This window comes from Pelodiscus sinensis, chromosome 1 (genome assembly GCF_049634645.1).
Source record: "Pelodiscus sinensis isolate JC-2024 chromosome 1, ASM4963464v1, whole genome shotgun sequence".
In the NCBI taxonomy this organism is placed as follows: Eukaryota; Metazoa; Chordata; order Testudines; family Trionychidae; genus Pelodiscus; species Pelodiscus sinensis.
Genome location: NC_134711.1, coordinates 59,856,495 through 59,882,200, shown reverse-complemented (window position 1 = coordinate 59,882,200; position 25,706 = coordinate 59,856,495). Strand labels below are relative to the sequence as shown.

Sequence of the window (25,706 nt, the reverse complement as noted above, 5' to 3'; positions counted from 1 at the left end):
GCCAGGAGCACAGGACCCACTGGGCATGGTCGGGCTTTGCCACATTAGTTACAGCCTGGGTACCCTGAAGAGGCAATAGAGGGAGGAGTGTAAGGTGGTCCTGCATCCAAGAGTGGCAAAAAGCCTAGTGGTTCCGTCCTCAGTAATGAGCAAGGGTGTAGTCAGTAGTTTTTGAGGGAGAATTGAGTAGTTCAGTTATGACAGATTTGAGATGGTATCAGGCCAGTCTGGAGAAGGTGTCCAAGAACAGCAAGAACTAATAAGGTTGGCTAATCTTTTTGTGTCGGGTTAGGGCAACTGACACTGTAATGACTTGGCAGAAGAGCTTTGTATTACAATGCAGAATCACTGAACCTACCATTCTCTGAAAGGGCTCTTTTGCGGAATCAGTGCACTTAGCTCCTAGATGAGAGTGTGTGTCCTGTCCAAACTCAACTGCAGCCTCAGTGTTTCATAGGGTGGGAATGGCAGTCGTCATAATGGCTTAAGGGTGGGGGAAGTAAACTGAAAAAAGGAGGGGGAATCCTGGGCTACTGTGTTGTACGTTGAGAAAATGGATCTATCTGCAAATGTATAACTCAATTGCCCTATCTTAAGAGTACAAAGCATCATGTCAGAGACTTGGTAAAGATTTCCAAGACTGTGGTAGCTGAAGTCAGTGGAACTCAGTGTGACTTAAAAGAACAGGAGCATTAGGAGCGGGCTATCCTTTCCAGGTTCCAGAAACTTGGTATTGTCATTTGTATATTTATCTTAACCGGTGTAGCTTCCAAAAAGGAATAAGTAGAAATCTGTTCTGCAAGTTTGTGCATTGGCTGTTTCTCATATGTATAAATGTACTTGTGAAACTTTCAAGGACATGACCTGAGCACTCTGCTGGCTGCTTGTAGAGCTCAGCAGATGACGCTGTTGGGGGAAGTAGAAGTACATTTGAGGTATATACAGTAACAAGAAGTAGATCTTTTTGTGAGTGTTAGGAGGGAGAATTAATAGATAACTTAACTTGTATATGTTGTTCATTTACTTGAACCCCCCTCCACTGTTTAATATGCAGCATTTTCATAGTTCAGACTAATACCGTCTGATAGAACTTAATAGCACCAGAAGAGCCATTTCTGTCTCTCGTAACTGACATACATTTAAAAAAATGAATGCAGTTTATTATGGCTCTGAAAGGCTGTGATTCTCTCAAGTGAGTAAAACTAACTTTATGAGGGAGAACACAGTTCAGCTGTGGAGAACTTAAATAAATATATTGGTTAAACTTAATTATTATGCATCAAATAAACTAATCAAACAAATACATTTAGAGATTTGGCTGACATTACAGTGGCTTGGAGTTCTGGCTAGAAATTTGCAGCACATATAATTTGTACTAGCACTAACTGTTCAGACGTCTTTGTAGTAGCTAGACACTGACTTTGAAATAAGTGTCAATGTAATTCTACTCTTAACTCTGACGTTTCTGGATTTTTTGGGTGTGGATTCATGACACCTTTGGGATCAATTTTTCAGCTGAAGCCTCTATATCTGGGAATATGTTTTATCATACCCAAAGGACTTTGATGAGTCATTAATTAAATGGGAGTTTTCATGTCTCTGGCAGCAGAATTGGATCAAAACTCTGTAAGTAATCTACTACGTGACTGCTATCTTCCTTCCTTCATCCAGAGTCAGACAGGTCTTCCTCATTGCTTTTTGATGAGTTGTTTTGCATGGTTCCTGATAGTTTGAGGAAATATCTTTCTTTCAGTTTCTTTTACTGCCTCAGTGTCTTCTGTCACACTGGCTGCACGGTTGCTCCTGTAAAGGTTTGAACTGTTTGAACTGTGTTTTGTACCTTCCAATTTTGACTTATTCTGTATTTGGCAATAGGCTACCTTGGCTTTTCACCTGCCTCTGGAAATTTCCACTACATGCATCTGATGAAGTGGGTCTTTGCCCATGAAAGCTTATGCTCCAACACTTTGGTTAGTCTATAAGGTGCCACAGGGCTCCTCGCCGCTTTTGCAGATTCAGACTAACACGGCTCCCATTCTGATACTTGGCTTTTCAAATTTCACTGGAATTCCAGTGCACAAGGATGAATTATGACCGATTCTCAACGGTGAGTGCTCAAAAGTGTGTACTTCATTAATTCTGAAATTCAACAAAACAGAAGTGAAAATAAAAGTTGTAAAAGGCTGCTACATTTTCTTATGGGTAATTCCAAAGTGCTGTCAATATTCTGGCAGCATTTACTACTTCAGTGTGCTACCAGGACAATACATGTTACCTAGTTTAAATTTTGACCAGTGGGACATCTGATCTTGACTATGGAGTTGTTAGTTTTATTGATAACCTGTTTTGGAAATCAGGAATGGTCTGGAGACCATTTTGTTACTAACCCTAGGAATGCCTTCCAGTTGTGTAGACAACATGACCTATGCCATAGAGAGGGCTTCTTTACTCTTTCTTATTAAAGCATCAATCTGTTCTCCTGCAGGCCAGGTGAAGTTGCATTCATCATAGGATCAGCATTTCTGTCTAGAAGCAAAGAGGCCTCTGCTTAGAGGAGACAAACTAATACAAACATCGATCTGTGAACAAAGCTCATTGTGTTTCCTGAGATATTTCAATCTGGAGATTTTTCATCAAACCTCCCTTAGATTTATCGGTACTAACGTATGTGCTTTAAAATGTTTGTAATTTCTAAGTAAATTAGTTTAAAAAGTTTTTAGTCTGTTTGGCAAAACAACACTCTCCTTCACATGTATTCAATACATTGTCCTGTCTGATGGACAGTGGAAAGGACTTAATGTTTATCTGCATCTTCCGGTTGCTACTGCAAATTCTGTGTTTTAAACTGCTGAGACTCAAGCCACGACCTTCTTTGTAACAGACTCAAATGAATGCAGAGGAAAGCTCTTTTTGGCCAATGCTTGTTGAAATTGTGCTTAGCTTCTCTGTTGGAATCAAACTGTGCATATTTTAATGCATGCATCTTTCAATCTTGATTATTGGCTGAACCCATTGAGTTTTTTTCTAACTGATCGTGTTTTAAATGTCCCCTGCAATATTGGAATAATACTACTGTGGAGAAGAGCATCGAGCTGAGTGTGTGCAGGATGGTGTGACACTTCTTGGGGATACCTAGGATTGAGAGTCACCTTGTTAGCTCCCTGCCTCCAGCATGAGGGAGACTTGTTTGTATTTGGTATCAATTTCCTGACACCACCAGCTTCTTAGCCTCCTAAATAATCTTATTCTGAGCTATACCAGCTCTTGCTTTGCCTTGCAGGTTAACAGTAGGGATATCACAGTCCCTATTTGAAGCATTCCTTGTAGTGGCTGGCCTCTTATTCACTGAAGAAATACCAGTTCTGCTATCTCCCAGGGGAGAGAGCACACTCCAACCTGTGTGATTCAACTCAAGATCAGGTCTTTGTATAATAGCACAGCACTGAGAGCTATTTATAGTGACAACAAGAATGGGTTTATTGTCAAAGGTTCATTATTCAAGAGCTAATGAGAAAGGATAATAGAAACAAGGGTTTCATATGACCTGATTTCTAGACCTTATACTTTAGCCTGTTACCTTTCCATATGGAATTTGCAGTTTCAGCCAGGCAGGTTGTGAGCCCATTTTCATGAAGGCAATCACACTGCCTATGGTAATTAATTCCTAGATGCAAGGGGGAAAGGATGTCATCTTTGCATTCTCCAGAGTTTGTCTGGACTCAGTCAGGATAATCCTGTGTTGTTTGTTCTTCACTGTGCCATTGTCTTGTCAATCTATCCCTTCATTGACTTTTTATGTAAAGAGGGCTTTACCAACTTCATGGCTGTGAAAAATGCATCACAGATTGTGAAATAAGATCTTCCCTGTGAAATCCTATCTCCTTGTGCTGCTAGGAGTGCCCCAGCCTGGTGCTCCTAGCTGCTAGTCCAAGACAGGCTGGAGAGACTTCTCCTGTGTGACTGCTTTTGGTAGGAAGATCAAATCCACCTCCATAAGTCACACAGAAGTGAGGGTCATATACCTGCATTTCTACACTGCAGCAGCCCTGGAGCTGGGGCCAAGGTTTCCCCTCCTCTCCCCCTGCATACTTCCAGCCAGGACTCAGGCATTCTACTCCTGTGTCGTCTTCCAGGACTCAGGATACCCATTTTTCTAGTGAGGTCCAAAATTAACTGAGGTTCCTGCGTTATCTGCCACTGGCCATGACTAGAAGCTATAGGACTCTGGCTGGGGTGCTCCCACCAGAATGATTGAGATGGTATCAACCTCTAGGTCCCTCTTCTAGTGGCCAGAAGATCAACAGCCGCTGCCTTCTGTGCTGACTTCAGAGCCCAGCAGATCTGAAATGAAGTTCAAATCTTGCGACTCTCCTGCCCACAATCCAATTTTAGGTGGGACTCCCATGGTAACAATAGGGAAACTGACATTTCTGATCAGAAATTTCAGATACAAACATCTGAAATCAGGAAATTGATCAATTTTAAACCCTTCTTGCTGTGAAATTGACCAAAATGTACTGTGAATTTGATAGGGGCCTATAAATAGAGCTTTCTATTTGTTAGCTTTACATCTCAATCAAGGGAGAGGCAAATGCAAATCTTTTGTCTGGCAAAAACCACATTGTCAACTCTACATTAATACTGACTTTAGAATATTTTCAGCATTCAAAACTCTCTATATAGCATCTGTATACTCATTTTACAACAATATTAATGACCAGGGTGGTTCCGACTTTTATTTAAGGCCTCAGTTGGCCTTCTTTGGTGAATCAGAATGTACCTATCAGGATTAGGGATGTATACCCCTCTGATACATAGTATAGTCGATTAACCGATAAGCAAAAGTTTATAGGTTAATGCTATAGACTACACGCCTTTTCCCCCCAGCAGTAAATTCCTTGCCAGTAAATTTTTTAGGAGGCTGGCCAGCAGCCCAGCTCAGTCCCAGCTTGCACTGGGTCCTGGACCTACCTCCCGCTGCAGCTCTACATTTAAAGTGTATTAGGAGCCAGGTGGGCAGGCAGCCCAGCTCAGTTACAGCTTGTGCTGGGTCTGGGAGCTCAGACCCCTCTCTCCTGGATAGGGGCTGCCTGGGGATTATAGAATAGTTGACTAACCAATAAGAATCCATTAGGTTAATCGACTATTACATTAACCAATATTTAACATCCCTAATCAGGATATTCTTGTAACCCCATTGCCAGTTGTCCTGGAGAAGTTTATGAGTTGGGGAGAGGGCCAGACACCCAGAACTGAGTGGAATTTTCACACTTTTAAAACTCTAATTTTTCCATGTGGTTGGTGCACCTAATTTTTTCCCTCCCAGCCAAATTGGTAATTGGGGTGGTGATGGTTTGGGAAAATAGGAGGTGAATTAACATGTGTTGGGAATGTCTCTGGGATCACCAAAAGAGCTGCAGTAGAAGTTAGTATGAAGTTAAATGAATAAGTAAAGCCAAAGATAATTAAACTGCTAAGTAGAGAAACAGTTGAGGTACTTAACTACAAATAATAGGGAGTAACAGAAAACAAGCTTATACCTTGGATCACTTTGCTGGTATGCTTCCTGTTTCTCTCTTTTGTTTAGATTGTATATTTGGTAGCTCAGGGAGTGGCAAAGACGTTTTTTCTTGTTTTGAAAAACGCTATTGATAGTCAATATAAATGAGTAATCATCACAGTGGAGTATAGCTTTACTTAAAGCCAACTGTTCCTGTTGCACCTTTCAGAAGATCACATAACATTAACTCTTCTTAGACAGTAAGCTTTCTGGATCAGGAACTATCTTTCTTTTTGTCTTGTATTTGTACACTGCCTGGCCCAGTGGACTCTTGGTTCATTATTGGGGCTTCCAGCTATTACTGCAATACTAATTTTAATAATAATTGCACAAAATAAATTAAGCCTGTCAAAATCCTGTAACAAAGGTAAGTATTATTTTGATGCTGTGGATGGGAAAACAGCAGCTCAAAGAGGTTAAATGGCTTGTTCAAGTTACATGGCGACTGTGAAGCTAGGCTCAGAACCCAGAGTAAGGATGTTAAGTATCAGGTAATTGACAAATAGCCAATGCATTTTGCATCAACTATTCAATTAGTTGATAGGGCACCTCGACTTTGAAGTGTAGCAAGGGCTGTTGCTACACTTCAAAAGTGAAAGTGCTGATGGAGCCTGGGGTCAGCTGACTCCCCAGCTGATCCCGGGCTCCACTCAGCGCTGCCGCTTTGAAGTTGCATGCAGCCTGGTGACACCCCAGCTGGCTGCAAGCTGCATGCGGCTTTTCAAAGTGGCAGTCTGGCCCAGGCTTCAAGCAGCACTGCTGCTTTGAAGTACTCCTTCTTCTTCCCCACCATTGGTTCTTCTCTCTGAAAGAGGCAGCAAGGGTGGGGGGGAAGCGACTAGTTGACTATCCTGTCGACTATCCGATAAGCATTTGCTTATCGGATAGATGACTAGACTTTCACATCTCTAACCCAGAGCTCTGACAGTTCACAGCTCTATATCCTTTTGTGCCGTCTCCTGGTCAGCAGAGCCACTGTTCACGGATGAGGTCACTTTGCTCTAAAACACAGGTTTGCAATTGGAATCAGCACATGGAACAGTTATTGATGGGTTTTTTTTTATCTTCTGTCAAAGTGTTCTACTTAAAATGGGTAGCTCTGAGCAATCAGAAGCTTCTTTTGAGCCCAGTGATGCAAAATATATAGGTCAGAATCTCTAAATCTATATTTAATACTAGCATCTTTAAAAACAAATGGCTTATTGTAACCTGAATAAGTGTGGTGCCTCTTCTTTTATATTTTGGCCCTCTCTTTATCTAATTCTTGGAGTTCTTAATTGTACCCTCAACCAGCAGCATAGTCAGATCATAGGACTGCAGTTAAAATAGCATGTGTCTATTTAGGGACAGCTTCATGTTCTTATGTTCACCTATCATAGATTTTTGCTTGTGAATGTCAGACTTTTACCTTTAAACCTTTGGCACTTACCATGCAGGGAAGGAAGATAGAGCATTTGCTATAGGTATGTTCATTCTGCAGACTTCTTAAGGCTGCATATAGAGTACAAACACTGTATGCCCCCTAGCACAGGTAGCAGTATAGATGGCGAGGCAATGCTTAGATGAGTAAAGACATTCCTGAACCGTTGGGATATGTATCCTGTGCACCTGTGTGTATGTACAAGCACTGCCTCATCTGTCTCTCTTTTTAGCAGGATATGTTCTCCTGTCTGCCAGAGTCTTTCCCTACCTCTGTCAGTGGGGAAGGTCTCATAGCCCAAGCTCCAGTCTGAGTCTGAAAGTCTACATGGCAATTTTTAGCCTGAGCCCGAACCGGCTGACCTGGGTTGGCTGCAGCAGTGCTGTACATCTTAAGTATAACTGTATCCCAAATAGGGATGTTGAAAACCACATATTAGAGTGATCGGGTAACTGCTGAAAATCTCAGCAGTTACACGGTTATCTGTGCTGAAGGCTCTGCAGTATGAAGCTTTGCTTTATACTGCGGGCTGTGCAGCAAAGCCTACCCAGCATCGGCTCTAGTCCTCCCGGCTCCCAGGAAGGTGGCTTTGTTGCCCTACCTCATCATCATATCAGTTAAATGGTTATTTGGTTATACTCTAACATCCCTAATCCCAAGTGTTTTACTAACTCCATGTGGATTAGCCACCTGACGTGGGACTACAGAGAGCATTACATCTTTGAAATGCCACCTGCCATATTGTTCAGAGACAGCTAGTGAGAGCTATTACAGCCACCCTTGTAAAACTTGATGTCTGGTGCTTAGGCGGCTGAGCTATTGCTCTAGGTAAGGTATAATTTCCTTTCGTGTATGATTTCATTGTGTTGCTTAGTGACAGTCATTCCCCTAAAACACTAGTTTATGTTCTTCTGTTCCTTATACCAGGCTGCATATATTTAGGCCAGCATGGAAATTTCATAGCTGTATGCAAGAATATTCATCTCTTAACTCAAAGGCATGATAAACAAGAAATATTAATCTGGATTTGTGAAATGATTACAAAAATCCCCCATTAGTCTCTGTTCCAGAAGGCCAAAGTGCTGATTATATCACAGTGGATGTAAATCTTTCTTTTCTCTGCTATTGTACATTTAGGGTACCAGGCATCAGGATTTTGTGATTTAAAAAAAAAAAAATCAGTCAGGATTATTCTGCTCAAGATTTATTGACCACATTAAAAAAGAGTTACTGTTGGCAATGAGATGGATGTATTCCCTAGAGAGCTGTTGTTTAAGGCTTCAGAAGTATTTTGTTTTTCCATATCCATGAGTAACTTTATTAATACAGCTCTGTAATCTGGTGAGAGGGGCTGAATTTAAAAAAAAAAAAAAGAATGTTGAAAGTTGTTTTTTTTTTAAAATAAGTATTATGATTGCTCCTATGGAATCTTGGATTGTTTGGAAATAATTAATAATGATTATTTGGAAATCATTCAGAATAGAGCCATGTGGAGCAGGGGATGTATTTTTAATGTATTTGTGCAGTGACTAGCATGGATCAAACCGGCTTGATTGTGGTCTTCAGATGATAAATAGCATATAGAAGACTGAGGTGATGGATGGTAACCTGTCCAGCCATTGCCACTTTCACTTAGCGTTACTATACTTTAATGTATGCACTCCAATATTCCTGATTATTCTAGATTTCCTATTAATATGTTCTATGTTAACTGATCCTAACTTCAGTTTGACAGACTGGCCATGCAAATGAACTGATGACCTCCAGGAAGTACTAGATCAGTGGCTCTCAATTACTGTACTCCTTTCAGGAATCTGATTAGTCTTACATACCTCCAGGTTTCATCTCACTTAAAATCTACTTGCTTACAAAATCAGGCAGAAAAATATGCAAGTGTCATAGAACACCATTACTGAAAAATAGCTGCCTTTTTTACTATATAAGTATAAAATAAATCAATCGGAATATAAATATTCCTGCAAGGTAAGGGTTTGGTTGTGTCAGGAAAATGGGATGTGTGGAATGGGATTGCTTCTCAGAAAACCGTACGGAAGAGTCAGGCCCTTCACGAGCCTCCTACCCTCCAGGTGCCCTTTAGGGAAAGTGAGGGTGGGGAGCTGAAGCTCACTCACCCTGATTTGTATGGGGACATTGCTGGCAGTCCCCCTTCATCAGGGAGTGAGGGAAAAGTGCAGTTTTCTGCATTCCTCACTCTGCCTAGTGAGTACAGGAAGAAGACTAATTTAGACTTGCTCTAGCCAGGGGGCCTGCACCCGTCCCCCAGCTGTGCCCACTGGAGCTGCAGACGCCATGGAGAGGTGCTTCTCACCTGGCCCAAGCCGCTGTGGTGAGAGACGGTTGGGGTAATCCTTTCTCCCTAGGACAACCTGCCCCACCCCAGAGAAATGATTTAAATGAAGCATGTAAATTTTCATTTTATTTTCCAAAAAACAAAAATTAAGTGAGTTAAGGACCTGAGCAATGCTGGACAAATCTTCTAATGTTTAATAAAATCACTCATGTTTATTATTAAACCCAGTGTAAATAATTGTTACCAGAAGAGGAAGGAGATGGAGCAGCTGTGCATCTCTCTTTCATTGATTAAGGGAGCAAACCTATGAGCTTGCTCTGTGTAAAACTTTTAGGCAGAGTAAAATGGGATGATTATCCTATTGGAGCTGTACACCTGGGCGCTATGTCAAGTCCCTGTGATTGAGCCTTCACAGAGTTGGGCTGTTAGTGTCTGTGCTGCTCTGCTGTGGGCTGTAACCCCAACTCTGTGCTTTTGCTGGGGGAGACCAGAACTTCTGGCTTAGCAGGACAGAGTGGTAGGGTGCCTCAAAAGTCATGTTGGCAGGCTCAGTGTTATGATCAGCCCCCTCCCCCCCCCCCCCCCCCCAGGTGACGGTCTCAAGGGGATCTCTGTGACCCAATCCATCACACTGCTTACTAAATTAACTGGGGTAAATACACCCTTCCATTTAAGTGTAGCACTGATATTGTTTGTAGTAAAAAACAAAAAAGGTTATTAACAAGAGAACACAGGTTAAACGATGCCAAGTAAAAGAAATAGAAATGGTTCCAAGCACATAAGTGGACTCGTGCTTCTAAAAGTCTATACTGTGATCTAGCAAGGTACAGGCTAAGATCAGGGTGGTTTCTCATGAATTTTCCTACTTCCCATGCATGCCAGACTTTCCCTCTGTCAAGACCTTCCACAGAAGTACAAGATTCTGATTTCCATTGTCTGTCTTGGTGAAAGATGTGTGGCTAAGGTAGTATTTCACCTGTATTCATGATCCCAGAGACTTCAACCTACCTATATTGAGGAACTCCCCTTTCTCAGCTTGTTCCCTTGAGTAAGTCTAGTGATGGAGGCCAAAGATGGCTTCTGTCTTCCAGTGTTCAAAGATTTTGCTTCAAGAGGCAGGATGATCTCATGCAGTTTTCACCTCCCACAGGCTTCTGATCCCATGCTGATTTCTGTGTAAATAGGATGACCATTGTTTCTGATTCCACCATAGGTTTCCATAGGAGACAGGAAAGAAGGCAGTTATTTACATGTCTGGGAGGGAACTTATTTCTATCTGTTTGGCCAAAGCATCCCATTAAGTATCCATATTTCCTCATGCAGTTTAGCTTCCAGAGACCTTCATTTTGTGCACTCTTATAATACAGCAATATTGTGTGTGCAGGCACACATACCCTGTCTGATTCTACAATCAGAATGTATATTGCTCTTCATTGTTTTCTGGCTCACCTATCTAGGTCACTCTCTCAAAGCTGTATCTGCTCTGTATTGCTAAAAGGAACACTCTAAAGAAATTGTTAGGTCCCTAATTCCCTCTATGTGAATGGCACCCTTGAAAATGGGACTGAAGTTCCTAAGTCAATTGGTGTCTTTGAAAATTTTACTGAGACTCTCAGAGCTTGTCTACATGAATATTTATTTGGGGGCGTGAATGGACCGTGCACTAACCTGCTGCGGCCCAACCAAAAGCACCCTGGCACACATCAACATTTCATCATATTTTAATCGCTTCCCATTGCAAAGAGGATGGATCAAGGCATGTTAATGTGTGTCAAGGTGCTCATGCATGCTTGTCCCACAGCAGGCTGCTGCACGGTGGAGTCACACCCTGGTTTGCAGAAAACTGAAAGTGGATCCAACTCTACACTATACCCCTAAGCAACGTAAATTACATAAGCCTGTGGGTGTTTGTACAAACCCCACAGTGGCCAGCAAGGGGTTAAGAGATTATTTTGGGCTCAGACAGCCCCATCCTTCCATACCTGCAGCAAATGCTCCATATGCGGGAGGAATTAAGAGATGGGAAATTCTCATTTGAGTGGCAGAGCTGGAGGTGAGCAGACTTGCAGCCCACAGCTCCAGCAGAGCAGAGGGAAGCCTAAGACTCTGACACAGCTGCCCAAAGGGGCCCTCCCTGAGGGAAGGGTGGATTTCCCCTGGAGACCAAACAGAGAAGTGTTTCGTGGACCTTAGACATTGGTAACCCCTTCTTACTCATTGTGGTTTGAGTTTCCCCAGCAGGATTAAGCTGACCTCAAGGATGGGGGGGAAATGAGAGAAAGAGGTTCAGTGAGGACAGCCTTAAGCAGCCATGACAACTGGTAGCCCAAAGGGCCCTGGGTCAGAGTCCAGTAGAATGGGAAGGCCCAGGTTCCCCTTTCCACAAGCTTCTTAGTGGTCAGGAGTTGCACTTGTGATTGGTTGGCCATGTTGCCCATTGGGGACAATTTCACAACCTAAGTATCCGTGTAGGACTGCACTGTCAGCAGAAGTGCTCTGCCACTGATAGAGCTATTGACTATTGAGTAAGTGGATTAACAATGCTGCTGGGAGAGCTCTCTCCTGTCAGTGCAGAGTGTCTTCAGTAGGGATGTTAAATATCATTTAATTGAATAGTCGACTAACCTCATTAATCCTTATTGTCTACTCAACTATTCTATAGTCCCTGGGGGCGAGGCTGGTATCCAGTGCGCGCCGGCCCCACTCCCTGCCACTCCACACTGCTGCCTCTATCAGAGGCAGCTGCATGGGGTGCCAGGCGGGAGCTGATCTGCAAGGGGAGACAGTTTAAAAACCAGCTCCCTTTGTGGACCAGATGCCTGTTGCCCCATTCTGCTGCCTCTGGTAAAGAGGCAGCAGCGTAGGGTGGCAGCTGCCCTGTCCAGGCTGGGTGCCTAGGTCCTGGACCTGGCGTGAGCTGGTACTGAGCCGGGCTGCCTGCCCGCCTGGCTCCTAATATACTTTAAATGCAGAACCACAGTGGGGTTAGGTTCCAGACCTGGTGTGAGCTAGGACTGAGCTGGGCTGTTGGCCAGCTTGCTAAAAAATTTACTAGCAAGGTGGGAGGTTGAAAATGCATGTAGTCTATAGCATTAACCAATAAGCTTTTGCTTATTAGTTAATTGACTCACTGTTACATCCCTAGTCTTTAGTACAGTGGTGCAGCTGCATGGGTGCAGCATTTTGTGTGTGCATGTGGCCTTAATGTTTTTATATATTAGACCTTCTTTAGCAGCCCTACAACAAGCCAGTGGCAGTCCAGTCTGAGTATTATTACTCCTCTTGAAAAACAAATGCAATTTATTATTATTTTATTTTATTTTATCATCATCATCAACAATAATCCTTAATATTGATTTTACATTTTTAGCTGTTTCCTCTGAGAGTTGATGTCTTTGTCCATGGAGCAAAGATGATTTAAATAATAAAATCCTGCTTCTCTCAGCATTCCTCTCCTATGGGTAACTAGTAGCTCAGATCCCTGAGGGCAGATCTCCTCAACCTCTACTGTAGCAGGAGCCTCTAGTACAAATATCAAGTCCAGTTCACCACTTGGCTTCTAGCTGCTTCATATAAGTATTCATTGCAGGATCAGTGCAATGTGAGCCCTCAGCTTTGTAGCAAGGCTGATAGGAGCTGTAGCTTCATGGTGCTTTATCTGACAAGGAGTGACACTCAGAGCCACTGTATAAACTGCTTGTGCTCACTACTGGGCAGGAGGTGGCAGAAGAAACTAGCCAAGAGGAATCTGATGAACCTGATGAGTGCTTAGGAGCAATCTCCAATCATAGACTCCTGGCCTAGAGCTAATGTGGTTGTGTAGGAAATGGTCTGGAGAAGTATACCAGGTTTGGAGTGAAAGGGATGTGCTGCTTTATATTGGTCTTTGGTTGCAATACAAAGGGAAGGGAGGGGACCGGGTTTCCCTACACTGCATCAATGCGAACGGGAGAGATGAGCTGATTGTCTGAGAACACCCAGTCATCTGACAGGGCTGACTGATCTTGTCCAGGGCTACAGGACTAGAGAATAGAAGAAGCAGAGGGAAGAGACTGTTTTGTTTTTGTTGACCCTTGTCAAGGCTGTTCCCCCACTCTGGCATGACGAATGCAGAAGTGGGGGCCCGCAAGAGCACTCCAAAACCTTGCCTCTATAGGCTCTGGCACAAAAAACTCCCCCTCAAAATCCTAATACCTGGATTTTGGGAAATCCGCTTCCACCACCCAAGTAATTCCAAGAAAACCAGGGAAGAGATTACTTGGGAGACCTCCTCTCTAAGATAAAATTCTCCCCTGCCCCAACCTCCGTTTTACTTGGAGTTGGGAAAAACAGGGGATTCACAGGCAACAATGGACTCTGCCCTTATAACTAGGCACTGAGTCAAAGGACACAACAGTCAACCAATTCTGGTTAATTAGAAAAAAGAAACAAACTTTTATTATCAAAAGAAAACTACAGTTGCAAGCATAGTAAAGTGGCTAGATGGAAAGAGCTACCAATTGATGTTGGTACTCAGGGGGACGCCCTGGGCTAACAGCTTTAGTTACAAAAGAGAAAAAAACACACTTAACAGCTCAGACATTAGTTCCAAATTCCCAAACCAGGAAAAACAACAAATCCTGATGGACTATCTAAACTTTTCCCTACTTACACATTGTAAGAAGTCTGTTCTTGGAGAGAGAAGTGTGTTCCAGCTCCCCCCAGCCTTGGAAGAAACTGCTTTAAATCTCAAACAAAGAAACAGAGAGGAAAAACTCCTCTTTTCAAGTTTGAAATTCCTACCTGCATTGTTATTGGCTGACCACCCGATACATGGCTAAGTGCTGAAGACATTCGTTAACCCTTTAGTTCTCAGGTGCTAGTCAGCTCTCCTGGTTATGACAACCTTGGAAGGGGAAGGCCAGAAGACTTAACCCAAACTCTATCTCCCAGCCCTCAGTCCCATCTGTTTACCAGGGGAGGTAGTGAGCTGATTAAAGTAGCTAAACTGAGGAAACAATACCTGGGAAGTAAAAATACCATTCCCCTAAGGCTGTGTAATGTACTGAGATGACAGTACAACAGTAGAATTAATTGCAAACTGAAAATGAGATCAATCCCAGGCATTTTGGTACACTTCTATTTTTCATGTTCAGCCTGTTTTCTTTCTGTAACATACTTTGTCCCCATAGCTGCCAACTTGCAGCCCATACATGCATCCCCATAAAACAAATTGTGCTAGTGGTAAATCACGAAGGAGAGGAGAGATGCTCTTCAAAGCATTTGCAGAGACTTTTAAACTTTAATAAATTACATGGAATTATGTAAATTAGCTTAAAAAAGGCTATGTGATTGAGAAGCTGGGAGAAGGCCAAAGGACTGGAAAGAAAGAAAGATAATATGGAAAATGTTAGTAGAAGGGAAGTAAATATAGAAAGAGTCCTCTTTTTTGCTCATGCTGTACCAAACAACACTTAATATACTTTGCTCGTCACCTGTATGAGCTATTTTGCCAGGTTTGGCACTGCTGACAAAGTAGCAATTTCCGGCTCTGAGTGCATGTAAGATTTTTGATGTATTTTTATATTAAGAGCCAGATGACTCCTGTAGTGTTTATCTGCTCAGAAATTATTATAAGGACCAGTTAAGCCATTCTTGATGTATGTTCAATGCTGGTGATTCTGTTTACATCACAGTCCTGAAAACAAGCAACATTGGCCTAGGACTAGCTTGTTAGATAGGGGAGTATTAGAATTTTCTTTTTAACTATGATAAACCCTTTTTAAAGTCAAAATTTATTTTAAAGGAAATCAAGATTTTAGATGACAAAGTTAGGGAGCAACAGCCGTAGAGGTGGACATACCTGCTGTACATTTTATATCTGCATCGGTTACTTGGTTACAATGTAGACAGTAAGGCTGTGTCTACATTGGCACCCTTTTCCGGAAAAGGGATGCTAATGAGACTAGTCGGAATTGCAAATGCTGCGGGGGATTTAAATATCCCCCGCTGCATTTGCATGAACATGGCTGCCGTTTTTTTCCGGCCCGAGGTTTTGCCAGAGAAAAGCGCCAGTCTAGACAGGATCTTTCGGAAAATAAAGCCTTTTCCGGAAGATCCCTTATTCCTGATTTTAAGAGGAATAAGGGATCTTCCGGAAAAGGCTTTAATTTCCGAAAGATCCTGTCTAGACTGGCGCTTTTCTCTGGCAAAACCCCGAGCTGGAAAAAAGCAGCAGCTATGTTCATGCAAATGCCGCGGGGGATATTTAAATCCCCCGCGGCATTTGCAATTCCAACTGGTCTCATTAGCATCCCTTTTCCAGAAAAGGGTGCCAATGTAGACACAGCCTCCGTGATATAACATAGTCTAGTACATTAACCTGGGAGTTATTACCCTCATGATAGGTCCAGGGAATTTACAGCTACCATCTTTCTTTGTGGCTAGTTGGGAGAGGAGTCTCAGAACCATCTTCTCCAGTCTGTGACCCCATGTAACTAGAGAAGTTTGAAAACCGCTTTTTTAGACAGATGTGGTTTTTAGCTTTTCAGATTGTTTCAGGCTTGTCACCACTTCTCATAGGCAGCCAAAAGGCCTGACTATAATTGCTGGAGACTGCCTATATATTGAGCAGAGAGAATTATAAGACTTTTGGGACTGCAACTATCTTCTTGTTCTGTTTGTACAGTACCTGGCACATGGGGTTCTTGTCTGTCTTAAGCAGCAAATTGCTATTGCAATACAAATAAATGATTTTGGTGATATTTCTGTTTGTAAATGTAATGCAACTTGTGTGACTTTTTATTATTTGAATAATGTGTTGGTCCCAATCCTGTAAGCAGTCCTCCAGAGCTTATTACAAGATCAAGACTGAGAATTTTCAAAATGTTTAGGGTTTGCATACACTCAACACCAACTGAAACACATGCATATCTGCAAGCAGCCATCTAGGGGATTGGGATGTGTGGGAAATTCTCAAACTAAGCATAGAGAGGCATGCTAGACTAGGGATGTTAAATTTTGATTAATCAGCTACTCAAGCAGTTGATTAAATTTCCATTGACTACTCAATTAGTTGATAAAGGGAACCTAGCACGACTGCTTCAGTCCCTGATTGTGCCAGGTCCCTACTGCTGTGCCTCTGCCTTTTAAATGTAGGAAGACACCCTTACTCTTACTACATTTAAAAGGCAGGGATACAGCAGTCCAGGACTTGGCGCGAGCCAGGACTTCTCAATCCCAGCTTGCGCTGGGTCTTGGAACTGCTGCACCTCTGCCCCCTGCTGCCTCTGCACTGTGGAGATGGTGCTGGGGAAGCCTACTCACTCCATCCTCTCCATGCCCTCTCCTCCCTCTCTCCCTTCTCCCGCCCCCCCCCCCCCCCGCTGCCTTTGATAGAGACAGGAAGTGGGGTGGGGAAGGTGAGTATTTGAGTAGTTGACTTGACTACCCAATAAGTCTACACTTTTTGGGTAGTTGACCACTCCACTAGTCACTTACATCCCTAGTCTTTACCAAACTCACTATAGCAAATGCCAGAAGATCGACTGCAGCAACATTGATCTCCGCAGCAGTGAAGACATGCCCTAAGACCCAGCAGGGAGTGCTGGTATAAAAAGTCACTTGCTAGGCAAGATTGAGAGCCACGAACAGAGGCAACTGTTAGGAGAGGCTCTGAGGAGTTGAGGGAGGAAATGTGAGAGGGTTTCCTTGCAGGTTCAGCTCTGTGCCATTCTACATTGGCTGGTGACCTACAAAGGATGTGCCGTGTTAGTTTGACAGGGTCTGTTTTCCAAACTTGGTGCCCTAACTTTTATGACGTTTCAAGTTTGGTTCATAAAGGTAATAGTGTTGACATAATATGTGTAGGCTTTTGTAAGGTGTTTTACGTGGTACCAGACAAAATTTTGATTAAAACGCACTAGAACCGCAAAGAATTACCCTGGACACGTTAAGTGGATTAAAAGCTGGCTGATAGGTCAAAAATATATTTGAAAATGATTTATCAAAGAGTGGTTATAATAGGGTGCCACAGAGATTCATTTCTTGGCCCTGTGCTATTTAACATTTGCATTAATGACCTGGAAGAAAACACAAAATCATTATTGATTAAAGTTTGCAGACTGCACAAAAAATGGAGGCCTGGCAGATAATGAAGAGGACAGGACACTGATGCAGAATTATCTTGATCATTTGGTAAGCTGAGCACAAGTAAACAAAAGAGTTTTAGCATGGCTAAATGTAAATGTATAAATCTTGGAACAAAAAGTGTAGGTCATACTTAGATGATGGGAGAGTTTATCCGCCATGATTCCCAAATCTTTTTCGGAATCTCTGATGTGCAGGATAATCAGCTGAACATTACCTCTCAGTATGACATACTGGCTAAAAGGGCTAACATGATCCTACTCAAGATTCACATTTATCTATATTTGGCACTGATTCAGCCACTGCTGTAATACTGTATCCAGCTTTGGAGTCTATAATTAAATTAGATTCTTGATTAATTGGAGAAGATCAGAGAAGAGCTAGGAGAATGATTAAAGGATTAACATATTATGCCATATCATGTTAAGACTCAAGGAGCTCAATTTATTTAGCTTAACAAAGACAAGGTTAAGAGGTGATTATACTTTATAAATATGTCCCTGGGAATTAAATATTTGATAATGGACTTTTTGGACAAATAGGGAACGGTATAACGTGATCTAGTGTCTGGAAGTTGAAGCTTGTCAAATTAAGACTGGAAATAATGTGTACATTTTAAATGGTGAGGATAATTAACCATGGGAACAATATACCAAAGGTCATGATTGCTTAGCCATCTCTGGTAATTTTTAAATCAGGATTGAATGTTTTTCTAAGAACTCTGCTCTAGGAATTATTTTGGGAAAATTCTATGGCCTGTGTTATACAGGAAGTCAAAGTACTGTAGATGATCACAATGATTCCTTCTGGCCTTAGGATCTGTGAATCACTATAATTTGCTTAACAAATCACCTGGAAATTTACACTGGCCAGGAAATATGTGGGTAGCATAAACCAGGCTTAATGGTTATAAGATTTTTAGCTGGATTTTTTGGCATGAGGGAATTTTTGTGCTTTTTACCCAAGCGTAGTGGACTTTAGGTCATGTAGAAAGGCTGTTTGGTTCAAGCAGACTTTACTGTGAATGCATGTTCTGTAATTGGTATTTTAAAGCAGATTAATTGTATAAGTAATGTGGCCAGTGGATTTTGAGTCCATTTTGATTTAATGTTAAATGTTTTAATAGTATAGTGCACTGTATTGGAACATCTGTAAAATAATAAATGACGTGAAATTTGGACAACACTCTGTCTTCAAAGCACTATACATCTGGCCTGATTAATTTGTATTTACATCCATGTTACTAGAACATAAAATTGTATTCCTCTTTAGAAAAGCCAATCCATGGCCTGCAAAATTAACTCACTAACTTTCCCTCCTTAGATTTACTTTCTTGCCAGGTTCATTCATTCGTTATCTTCTCCCCTCTACTAGTTAGTGTTCCTGCTTCCATTTGTCCTGTTTCTCTGTTTAATATAGCATGATTACTCTGTATAATGATAGCTATTGTGCTTGAGGGAATGATCTTATTTGTCAGGTGTGCTTCACACAATGGGAATGCTGCTGAGTAGCTTATTAGCACTCAAGACAGTTCATTGCAAAGTTGCACCATGATGGAAGTTTTTTTGTGTGCGCACATATGAAACTTGTCTATTAGGGAGATGGATCTTTCTCAGGGAGCAAACTCGGACAGTGGAATGAACCTCCACATAAACTAAGGTCACTTCTATGCTTACCACACTGGAGATCGATCTGCTGATGTTTGATTTAGTGGATCTAAATCGAACACTAATGGCACCTCTGGTCGACACCAGTACTCGATTTGTGAGGAGTAAGGAAAGTCAACAGGAGTGTTTGCTCCCATTGACCTCCTGCTGTGTAATAGGGATGTTAAATATCGGTTAATTGAATAGTCAATAAATCTCATGATTTTTTTTAAGTTAGTCGACTATCCTATAGCCTCTGTTTGGGGGGAGCGAGGCATCCCAGACATGGCACGAGCTGGAACTGAGTCGGGCTGCCTGCCCCCTTGCTCTGAATACACTTTAAATGCTGAGTTGCAGCGGAGTAGGTCCAGACCCAGTACAAGCCAGGTCTGAGCTGAGCTGGTGGCCAGCCTGTTAAAAAATGTACTGGCAAGGTTGGGGGAGAAATGCATGTAGTCCATTGCATTAACCAATAAGCTTTTGCTTATCGCTTAATCGACTATACTATTACGTCCCTACTGTGTGGACAGCACCAAGCTTCGTTTAAGGTTTGTTGACTTCAGCTACATTATTTATGTAGCTGGAATTGTGTACCTTAAACTGACCTGCTGTGAATTGGATACTAACTTTTAGCTCTAGAGCAAATTTCTAGGAAATGTTTGGGACACATTCAGATTATTCCAGAAACTGTAGGGATATTAATGGATAATGGATAATTTTTATAGAATTGAAACCCAGTATGTGTTGTTTGATACTGCAATAAGCATTTGCTATGTTTATTCTATTACTGGGAACTGACAATCTTTGATAGTTTAATTAGGAATTTAATTGATTTTAAAAAATGTAGTTCAGCTCATGCTTGTAGGCTTGAAAAGAAATTGCAGGGGAGGGAGCAGAATTGGTAGACTACAGCTAAAATCTGATATTTCAGTTCAGAGCTAAAACTTTTGCATATATAAGATAATGTAGAAAAACAAACAGGCAATTTGCTTACTCCTTTGAATACCCATAGACATGATACAGGCAGTCCCCGGGTTACATGGATCCGACTTACATCGGATCCCTACTTACGAACGGGGTGAGGCAACCCCACACTAGCTGCTTCCCCTCAGCAGACCAGGGAGACGTGGAGCGGCTTTTCTCAGCAGACACCTCAGCTTGAGAATAAAGGACTGAGGGAAGTGAGGTGTGGGAGAATAAAACTGAGCTCTGGAGAAATGTTTGGCTAGAGTTTCACCTACAATATGTACCAGTTCCGACTTACATACAAATTCAACTTAAGAACAAACCCACAGTCCCTATCTTGTACGTAACCCGGGGACTGCCTGTATTGTGGAAGATGATCTATTTTTAGGAAATTTGATTTAGAAAGTACAATAAACTCAAATATGAAATTCCAGAACTACTAACTGCAGAGGTGCTGAAACTAGGGGTGCTCAGGCTGCTGCAGTTTCTAGCTGAAATAGTTTCCAGCATATATATTCAATGGCTCTCAGCACCCCTGTTGTGCACGTATTACCCACACACCTACTGTAGTTACTGAGCAATGCAAGTGGTACCTAGACCACAACAACAGTTAATATCAAGAGACCTCTACAGCATGGGCTGGCTGTCACCTGGCTTTTAGCTCAGAGGGTAGAGGTTCCTATACACCACTTCCGAGGTCCCAGATTCAAATCTGCCTGGTGTGGCTTAATTGAAGTAGAAAAAATAGTACACCTGTCTTTATTCAAAGTCCCATCGATGTACATCTTTCTTGTATAGGCAGTTTTGTCTTGGTCGCCTCCCAGATAATGTCATATTTTACAGAGGGGAAAAAAATTCATAATTAACAAAATACACGTAATCTGAACAAGCTGCCAAAAGCTATTAAAATTCCAGTCCACATAGCAAGGGCTTCATGGATCCCACAGTCCACACCATGACACAAGACTGAACTCCATAACCTACCTTTTCAGTCTGAACAATATTGCTTCTGACCCTCTGGTTTTAAAGTTTACCCAGGTTCACTGATATCTGAAGCCTTCATATATCTGCAGAAAACAACAGCTCTACGTGATGTGAGTTTCCTCATTAAGGCCAATGTGTTTTGATTCTGAACCCTAATGATGGCACAAATATTAAAGCTGCTGATCATTTCAGCAGAAGTATCCATCTTATTCTTTAACCCCCAAATGCCAGCAGCTCCCAGAATCCCATATCTAGCTACCAAACTTCTCCCCTCATGCCCAACACCTTTTTTTTTTTTTAATTGGGGAAGTATATTTTGGAAACTTCACTGACCTAGGATATTTCCCAAGCAGTCAAAATAAAGTTTTATAAAATCTGTGAGAAATCACTGAGATTAAAAGGCAATCTATACATCTCAGCTAATGTTTCAGGCTGCCTACCTGTTTAGGAAGACATTGCATTGGTTTGCACTTGGCTTTTGTTCTTATTGTTTTCATCCATGGGGTTTTAATTTAAAAAATAATTATAAAAATGAAAAGCTTGGATTTAGGAGCACAATTCTATGGCAAATAGTGGTATATTCTGTGCATAGGTCCCTGCCTATAGATCTGCCATTGACAGTGTTTACAAAGGAAAATTTATGGTTTATAATATTCCTGCATTTATACTTACTTCTGCTCTGAAGTATTCCAACACATTTCCGTGATTTCTAGAGATCTGAATTCATCTTCTAGGTGCAGATTCTTGGAGGCAGAAAACATACTTTTTTTTTTTTTTTTAAACTTTCCCTTTGCATTTTTGGGTGCTTTCATACAGATCACAGGTATCTTATTTTTAAATAAGAAAAAGTCAACTCACTAATATTACACTTATTTCAGATAAGGCACTTTTACAATACCTGATATGTTAGATGAATATTGTGAATAAGAAATGAATGCTTATCTATGGAAATGTGTAAACTCTTTCTGTCACACTTGTGAAGATTAGCATTGTGCTAATTTAAGTTGACAGCTGTATAAAAGGGATTAGTACAAGCACCATCAAACTCTTGAAGATAACTTTCACACATGCTAAATATGAAAGATAAATTTCAAAAAGCTTGGAACAATTTTGCATAAGCCATTTATCTTGATTTCCTTTTACCCTGGAAGAGCTGAGACTGCACTTCTTAGCATTGCAGAGTGCTGTTATGATATGAGAACTACTGCAATTCCTTAAACTAAGGACTGGCTTCCATGTAAGAAGAAGGAGAGATTTTATATATATAGCTGAGAGAGAAAAGGCCATGTCTACGCACAGATCTTCGAAGAGAGCATCATTAAGGGAAATAGGAAAAATAATTCAAAGATAAATGGCCTGTGTATTTTTTTCTGACTACTGAGTGCAAAAGTTCACTTTAAGGTCTACATTTTGAAACGGAATATTTAGACCTGCCTTTTCAGAATTCAAATTAACAAATGCTTGGGCACTTCTGGTTTCTTAGCCAAAGTGACTATTTTTCATCCTGCATTGATATCTACTAAGCAGACCAGTTAATCTTTAATATATGTTCATGGAATAGGGTGGTTCTGGAGACCAGTAATGGGACAGTCTACTTTTTTGCCTCTAAATTATTAATTTAAAAGTGGGCACAAGTATGATCACAGGACACTTCCATGTGATGGCTATCTGAACAATGAACTTCTTTTCTTCTCCTAAAGGTTGATACAATAAGGCTATGCTTATGGCAAATTAGTAGGGCAGCATGAAAAAATCTCAGGCTACCACTACCCATGTCAGATTTTTCCTGTGGATCAGTGAAGTCCTTCGGTTTCCAGAGGAGTCAAAGACTTCTGTAATGATCTTATAAAATGTCTTCCTTACAAATTATTCTGTTACTTTGTTTTATATGATATTGTACTAATCTGGTCCCTTAAATACATACATTCTCCTTTTCCAGTCCCCCTTCCTTGTTGTTAATTTCTCTGCCCCAATTTTAGGTTCTCTAACTCAGTGTTTCTTAACCTTTTTTTTTTACAAAGTACCCCTTTAAAAAAAATTATAAGTACCCCAGTATCTACAGTTTTCAGACACATAACATTTTTCTACCATTGCAATACATTTGTTTAATCAACTTAATTGTAGCTGGACAGGCGATGAAATTTTTGGATGTAAAAAGTACAAAAATAATAAAGCTCTGTAAAACTTAAAACAAATTAATTTTTCTTCAAATTTCAGTTGTTGACGTACCCCCCAGACCTCTCTCGAGCACCCCTAAGGGTACTCGTACCACTGATTGAGAAACACTGCTCTAACTTATTGCCTTCACCAACGCTAGTAGATGCTCTCTGTTTGCCTCTTAAATAGCAGAAACCTAACAGTGAGGTTCAGTTGTCCTTGGTGTTTTGGTTTATGTTCATAAGCATAAATGTACACCAGGGTGAAGGCTGGATCTGCTATTCCTTAAACAGAAAGCTCCACTAAAGATCTATCTAGGTGTCAGAGATCATTGGTCTTGAGCCTGGACCGTGGGTCCCCAGGCAGTGTTTAAACTGTGGGTGACACCTGGCAGTGGAGAAGAGGATTAGCTCATGAAGGGCTTAGGCAGCAAAGTTCCTGATTGGGAGTAACATCCAGCCTCACTAATTGCTTAGATGCACTGTTTCCCAGAAGAGAAGTGGAAAGTTGAGAGCAAGTAGATGGATGCTTTGTTGGCTCTCACTTACAGCCTGCCTACTTACCCATTGGCCTGTTCTTGTTGACCAACTCTGCCCCTACACGGGCCAGGTAAATTACGAATCTGGGGGAATCCCAAACCATGAGCTCCACAGAGGGCCTTCATGGACTGGTGTAGCAGACAACTTTTAATAATGCAGAAGCAGCCTGGATGCTACTGAGTCCTCTATGGACCAATCCATTCCAGACTTGAGTGAAGCTCATTTGAAGAAGTGGGTTTTACCCACAAAAGCTCATGATACTATATATATTTTTATTAAGACTCTAAAGTGTCCCAGGACAACTAACTATTTTTAAGATTTATTTGTGGGACGGTAAGAGGATAGCCAGGGATCAGATTACGGCCGAGTTTGGTGCCTTTTGCTGGAGAGAACTGCTACAGTGTGATGTTTCACATTTCCATCAGAATTTCCAGAATAAGAGAAACTCTTGAGAAGAAAGTGTAGAGCTATTTAGACAAAAACCAAAGAGGCATTGAAATTCTTCACAAGAGTCATATGACCAGACCGGGCCTTCCAGAATCCTCCTAAACCATAATTTGAACATATCACAAGGTCTTTGGGCTAGGTCTACACTACGAGTTTCTGCTGCAGAAAAAAATGCTAATTAGGGACTCATTAGCATAAATCGTGATCTTATTGGCATATTTTCTGCCAATCCCTTTTTTTGCTAGGGGTTTTTGTGCAAAAAACAAGCAGCGTGGACTTTCCTTATTGCGCAAAAACCCTTTTTTTGCGCAAGATCAGTATACTTCCTTTTTTGAGGCATAAGGATCTTGCACAAAAAGGGGTTTTTGGTGCAAAAAGGAAACATCCATACTGCTTGTTTTTGAGCAAAAACCCCCAGCGAAAAAAAAATGGATTGGCAGAAAATATGCAAATGAGATAGTGACTTATGCTAATGAGTCCCTCTAGCATATTTTCTGACACAAAAACTCGTAGTGTAGATTTAGCCCCGTTCATGTTACTTTCTGCCAGCTAGTTCCATGCATCGCCATATCAGAGTAGTGAAATATAGAGCTTCAGATGTTTTCCAAACTGGTTTACTTATTGTTGGGTCACTTCGTTCTTTCAGCCTTCTTGGACCATTCAGGATCTTGACAGATTTACTTGATAAAGCAGCTTTGTAAGTATTGTACTGTGTGAAATAACAAACCACAGAATGGCATAATGTCTCCCTCAGGAATAGTTCTTAGTCAAGCATTCATTACAGTTAGTAGGGCAGTTCTGAGATCTGTGTGGAACAGAGGAAGCTAAAAATATTGACTCGTAGTAAAGATCATCCTACATGCTCAGCTTTACTGTTTCTTATCCTTTAGGTTTTTAAGTTAGTGACTTAAAAGATGGTTGAAAACCATTGCCAGCCATGTTGAGGAGAAAGTGATGGGCTAAGCTGCAGGAAGCTATTTTGAAGCTATAATAAAGTATTTCAGGTAGACTTTCTATAGTTCAGTGATGCTTTAAAGCTCATTTGTCGCATGGCAATTTAGGAGTAAATATCCAATGGTTTATTTACCCGGGTATCTTTTTGTATTTTCACTTCTGTTTCAAATCGCATCACTGCCTTCCAAACACATCCAGAAAATAATGTGCCTTCAGTCCAGAAACTCATTATACTCAATATCTAAACTCCATCTTGGCAAATACTGGGCATAAGAGTTTATTAGAGTTGCAAAACTGCAGATGGGTATCTTGAAACTGCACTTCCTTTAGTCCCTTACTTTCAGGTGTCTAAAATGATTTCAGTCACAATTGATGTTTATGAACAAAGAATCCTTGCAAACAGCTGGTGGTAATATGCATACAGATGTTAACTACATACAAATTCTTGCACATCAGATTGCAGCATAGAAACATTTGGTGTTCAATAATCTGTTCATTCACGAAGATAGTTATGGTTAACGGCTGTGTCATTTTTCAGGATACAACTAAGTTGCTTTTACTAAAAGAAAATTATTCATTTACATACAATAATGCA

At 41.3% G+C, this 25,706-nt stretch overlaps 1 protein-coding gene across 2 annotated transcripts in view; it reads left to right on the top strand.

Moving 5' to 3' along the window:
* PPM1H (protein phosphatase, Mg2+/Mn2+ dependent 1H) overlaps nucleotides 1–25,706 on the top strand; it is a 194,880-nt gene that overhangs the window by 48,666 nt on the left and 120,508 nt on the right. The window contains exon 1 of one of the 2 annotated variants that reach the window (XM_075930885.1): nucleotides 1,729–2,107. The exons of the other annotated variant lie outside the window; for it this stretch is intronic. Coding sequence (XP_075787000.1) covers nucleotides 2,091–2,107 — 17 coding nt within the window. The 5' untranslated portion in view covers nucleotides 1,729–2,090. Of the gene's footprint in view, nucleotides 1–1,728; nucleotides 2,108–25,706 lie in introns of those variants that run through there. 2 annotated transcript variants of the gene reach the window in all.